The 5,754-nt window shown below is 25.6% G+C and overlaps 1 protein-coding gene across 1 annotated transcript; it reads left to right on the top strand.

The window, feature by feature from the left end:
• Positions 1 to 955: 955 nt before the first annotated feature.
• SAPINGB_P005427 (uncharacterized protein) lies at positions 956 to 1,195 on the top strand (the record flags this gene model as incomplete). The annotated part of the gene is made up of 1 exon (XM_032000141.1): positions 956 to 1,195. One exon carries the CDS (start codon positions 956 to 958, stop codon positions 1,193 to 1,195), a length of 240 nt encoding a protein of 79 aa, XP_031856032.1.
• Between the last annotated feature and the right edge of the window lie 4,559 nt (positions 1,196 to 5,754).

The raw sequence follows: 5,754 nt of genomic DNA, 5'->3' as shown, positions 1-5,754 counted from the left end.
CAGATTTTGAGCAAAAAGTTTAAAAAAAAAAAAAACCCGCGCCTTTCTTTTTTTTTTTTTTTGCTCTCTCACTAGAAAATAAATAAATAAATAAACCAAAAAAAAAAAAAAAAAAAAAAAAAAAAAAAAAAAAGTAGCGGGAAGAAGTTCAAGTAGAAGAAGAAATAATAGAAGAAAATTTTGAAGTAGTTGAAGTTGAAGTTGAAGTTGAAGTAGAAGAAGAATTAAAAAAATAAAAAAAAAGAAAAGAATTCTATAAGTCTTTGTTATCAAAAACTTTTTTTTGGTTAATTTATAAAATAAAATAAAATAAAATAATAATTCCACTAAAGAAGTTGGCTGTGGTGGTGGACCCGTTTGTGTTGTTGTTGTTGTTTGGTTGGTGGTAGTGGTGGTGAAAAAAAAAAAAAAAAAAAAAAAAAAAGGTGCTTTGATTTTTAAGGTCTGGCCATTTTATTTTATTTTATTTTATTTTATTTTTGTTAACTCAAATTTATACATTTTATATATATCAAAATTATTGTAATCCCTCTCTATATATAATTTATTTTATTTATATATAACTTCTACTCTTCCCACATTTTTTTTTTTTTTTTTTTTTTTTTTTTTTTAATTTTTCTAAATAAATCATTATCATTTATAAATTTTTTTTTTTTTTTAAAAAAAAAAAATTAATCTAAAATTTATATATATTCCAAATACTTACACTCCTTTGAATAATAATATACAATCTTATACAAAACCTATTTTTCTTAAACGATTTTCAACATTCAATCAACATTCTCAATTAAGCATACCAATCAACCAATCAATCAATCAATTAAAATCTAAATCGGCATTGATCTAAAATACATTCTCAACATTTTATTATTCAGCATTCAGCATTTATCATTTATCATTTAGCATTTAGCATTTAGCATTTAGACATTAGCATTCAATATTTTAATATTCAACAATGGCAGTTACCATCCAACCACAAGACCTTGAAACCCCCTCTATGGCAGACATGTATGATCCCCACGACCCACAAACAATCACTGAGTGGTATTGTTGTCAATGTGCACGGTACCATGGAATTCCACCACCCCGATATGACTGCACCCGGTGTAACCACATGATGTGTCCATATTGTCCCAAGCGGCGCATCAAAGATGGTCTTCAACAACAACAATTGGCCAATGCAACTGCGAATTAAAGAGAGAGAGAGAGAGAAAGAAAAAGGGTTTTTTTTTTTTTATATTTCTTCCCTAAAGACTAAAGTGTCTTATTCTGTGTGTGTGTGTGTGTTTTTTCAAAGACACATTCCAACCCTTGACAAAAGAGGAGGATTGTTGTTGAAAAAAAAAAAAAAATAAATCAATGGAAGAAAACGAAGAGTCTAATAAACTCTGGAATTGGCCGAACTGAGACTTGGAGGGCGGAACACGGAATTTTTTTTTTTCTTCTTTCTTTCTTTTTTTTTTTTTTTTTTTTTTCAAAACAAGAAGGAAAGTAATCAAAAATATTTCCCCATTCTATCTTTATATTTCTCTGATTCTTTCTATTTCAAGTCCTTTTGTTGAATATTTTTTTTTTTTTTTAAAAAAAAAAAAAACGTGCCTTGACTTGGGTATAAAAAGAATGCGGGAATATATTTATTTATTTATTTGCACACACAAACACAAGATCAACAATAACAAACCTTAAATACAACGACGAGTCCAAGTCAGAAAAAAAGAGAAAATACATCAGTGTATTGTCATTTCAAATGCGACCCTTTAAAAAAAAAAAAAAAAAAAAAAGTCCCCTTTGATGAAGAATCAGCCATTTAATACAAACGTGCATTTAATTATCGATATAATTATCCTCTTGTCCTCTTTTTTCTTTTCTTTTAAAAGATACGTTTGAAAGGTTTATCAACTTTTTTTTTTTTGGAATTAACAGGAGAGGCATCAAACCTTTTTTTTTTTTTTTTTCTTTTCTTCTGTGGGTCTTTTTTACTCCTCTTTAATCTGGGCCGCCAGTCAGTCTCTCCACCACCAACTTTCTTTCTAAATGCACGTTTGTCAGAAGATTTTGAACCTTTTTTTATTATTATTTTTATTAGAAGGGGTTAGTAAGTTAGTTAGTTAATTGGTTGGTCAATTAGTCGGTTGACTGATTGATTAAGTTGTTGTTGTTGTGTCCACACCACCACCAAACATCGTCAACTTGGAAGATTTTTTTTTATTTTTTTTATTTTTTTTTTTATTTTGGAAATATCCGTCTGTCTGCCTACGTGTGAAACGGTGCAGCCATCAAACACAGACTGATAAAAAAAAAAAAAAAAAACAGCAGCAGCAGCAGCACCACCACCACCACCAACAGAAGTAGCAGCACTGCCTTAAGCACTGCCATAGGCACTGCCATAGGCACTGCCATCAGACTGTCAACACTTAGCGGCAATATTTAAATCATTTTAATTTACGAATTAACTGCTGCACTTTCTCATTTTCTTCTTTTTCCTCATGAGTGATCAATCAATCAAAGGGAATTTTATTATTATTTTAATTTTCATCATTATTATCATCAAACTTGACAATGCCGTTGATCGGCTTTACTTGATTTTTTTTTAAATGATTACTAGGAAGAGAGCAACTAAAAAGAAAAGAAGAAGAAGAAGCTCAAATAAGAAACAGTTTCTCATTTTCCCGCTTGTATTTCCCCCAAAGTTTTTGAGAAGAAGAAGAAAAAATTTTATTTTTCCATCTTTTTCATCTTTTAAATAATAAACCTTCTCAGCCGTGATTTTCTGATTCTGCCGCATTGTTGGATACTTTGTTCCACGTTTCTAACGCCAGATCTTTTTCCATGAATTTTTTCCTTCTTTCTTTCATTAAAGTTTATTGAGAAGCAAGCAATTGAGCTTTAAAAGTATGCTATTATTATTATTATATTAAATATATATAAAATTAAATATATATAAAATAAATGACTATTCACTATTTAAAATTTCTAGTGTAGTATCTTTTTTTTTTTTTTTTTTTTTTTTGTAAAAACAATAACAAATACAATCTCGAGACTTTTTTTTTGCTAGTTTTGATTACATTTATTCATCTATTGAATGGCCCAAATAAAACCACAAAAAAAAAAAAAAAAAAAAAAGTCCATGTTTTTGATTTTTATAAATTTAATATAAATGTTAACCACCTTGAAAAAAAAAAAAAAAAAAATGTTGCTTAATCATTATTATGTGCGCCTTTTTTTTTTTTTTATTTTTTTTTTATTTTATTTCCCACCAATGTGCGGACTGATGAATCAATCCAAAAAAAAAAAAATTTTTTTTTTTTTTTTTTAAAAAACTCCGCGCCTTTTAGTATTCAAGTAGTTCCCGCCCTTCCTCGTAAAAAAAAAAAAAAAAAAAAAAAAAAAGGGCTTCTTCTTTTTCTTCTTCTTCTTTTTCTTCTTACTATCTTTTTTTTTTTTTTTTTAAACTAAAAGATTTTTTTATATATATCTCGTCAGGGGCCAACGCGTATTATTATTATTATCACCGATTCCCCTCATTTTTTTTTTGTTTCCCCTTAAATAAGGTATTCATAGCAGTAGCAGCGGTTGCGGAACCCTAATGAATTAGGTAGTAGTGATATAGGGATTATATATATATATATATATATTGTAACCTTCGAGTAATTAAAGGGCTCTTCTTCTTTTTTTTTTTTTTATAAGCAAAAAGAGTAAGAGATCCGCCTTTATCAAAGTAAATTTTTTTTCATAATCGAAGGGGGGGAATCAAAAAAAAAAAAGAATAGAAGAAATTGATGATTTGAATAAAAATATTAAAGGAAAAAGATGATGAAGATGATGATTAAGCAAAAGGTGGATTTTTTTTTTTTGAAAAAAAAAAAAAAAAAGGAAATACAAAAGTTTAAATTTCGCGCAAAAAACAAGGATTTATTTTATTTTATTTTAATGTAAGATAATAATAATAATAATAATAATAATAATAATAATAATAATAATAATAATAATAATAATAATAATAATAATAATAATTATAAGTGAAGCTTTACAAGCATATCTGGGAATGGTGATGATGTATTGAGTTTTTACGTAGACAGATTTGACAAGTTTAACAAAACAAAGTACTTTGGAATATTAAAATTTATTTTTTTATTTATTTTTTTTTTTTTTCGTATAAACATAAACCCCCCAACCAACGTGCCACTTATGCTTTTTTATTTATTTATTTATTTATTTAAATAAAAAGACTGTAAAATATAAAGGAAAAAAAAAAAAAAAAAAAAAAAAAAAAAAGGCTTTATTTATTATTACAAGCGCATAAATTTCATAGCAAGAAATAACTAAATAACTAAATATCTAAACAAGTTAAGCGACTGGATCTAGAGATGTGCGTTTGTTTGTCACAAAGTATAATAAGCTTATAAAAAAAAAAAAAAAAAAAAAAAAAAAAAAAACCACTCCACAATGACAGGGAAATATATACCACATACATGTGTTTTAACCAAAGAGAAGAAACATGGGTATTGTTTTTGATTCAATGGAATAGAAGAAGAAGAAGAATATGGTTACAATTGTTAAATTAGATTCTAAATAATGATGACTTGTAGTAGAAGAAATCACGGGCTACGATTGATAGGAATTGAAAAGAAAGAAAGAAAGAAAGTGATGATATGACACTAAATAATCAGATCACATAAATGTAGTAGTAAGTAAGTATGTAAGTAGGTACATGAAGTTTAAGTCTATCTTTTTATCTATCAAAAATCAAAAAAAAAAAAAATATCGAACGATATATAAATCATATAATAAATAAAATATAGTACGATAGAGAGAGAGAGAGAGCACATGGAAAATAAAATAAAAATTAAAAACATAAGAGGGATTTTTTTTTTTTTTTTTAAAAAAAAAAAGGGCTCAGTTGCCTTACCAAATAAAAAAAAAAAGAAATCTAATATATAAAAAATATAAAATGAAAATAAGAATAAAATAAAAGTCTAAGATTGATTGTTTTCAAGTTCTCTCAATATAAATATAAATATATTGAAAAGAAAATAAATAAATAAAATAAAAGATGGGAGAATTAAATAAAAGAAAGAAACAAGGAAAATATATTATCGATATTACTAAGCTTAATTAATATAAACAAACAAATAAACTGGGTGGTTATTATTATAATAATAATAAAAACTGGGGGAGGGGTTTATCAATCAGTCAATCAATTTAATGCAAAGCTGACTGACCGTTATTTGTTAAATAAAATAAAATAAAATAAAAAATAACATATTCTTCAATCCTCGTTTTTTTTTTTTTTTTTTTTTTTTCTCGAGGGCCTCCATTATTATTATTATTATCCTGTTATTTCATTATTGAAAATTAAAAAAAAAAAAAAAAAAAATTTTTTTTCTAATTTTTTAATTTTTTAATTTTTTTATTTTTTCAGTCTTCAATTGACAATTGAATAAAGTATTAAATGAATAAACCTTTTTCCCACTTCTTACTTAAATCCTCTCCTCCCCCAAATATGTGTAGTAGTAAATCAATAATTTTTTTTTTCTTTTTTTTTATTTCTTTTATATATATCCTTTGTAAAAAAAAAAAAAAAAAAAAAAAACATAATAATAGCAAGATAAAAAAAAAAGCTTCAACTTTGAGCAAACTAGTTAGGTTTAATTTACAAGTATCAAAAAAAAAAAAAAAAAAAAAACGAGAAGAATTGATCTTTTTTTTTTTTTGTCTATGAATAAATGAAGATAATGATATATATATTCACTA

This window comes from Magnusiomyces paraingens (genome assembly GCF_902498895.1).
Source record: "Magnusiomyces paraingens strain CBS 517.90 genome assembly, contig: contig4, whole genome shotgun sequence".
Classification (NCBI taxonomy): Eukaryota; Fungi; Ascomycota; class Dipodascomycetes; order Dipodascales; family Dipodascaceae; genus Magnusiomyces; species Magnusiomyces paraingens.
Note: the sequence above shows the minus strand (reverse complement) of the source record. Positions and strands in the feature narration are given on the sequence as shown.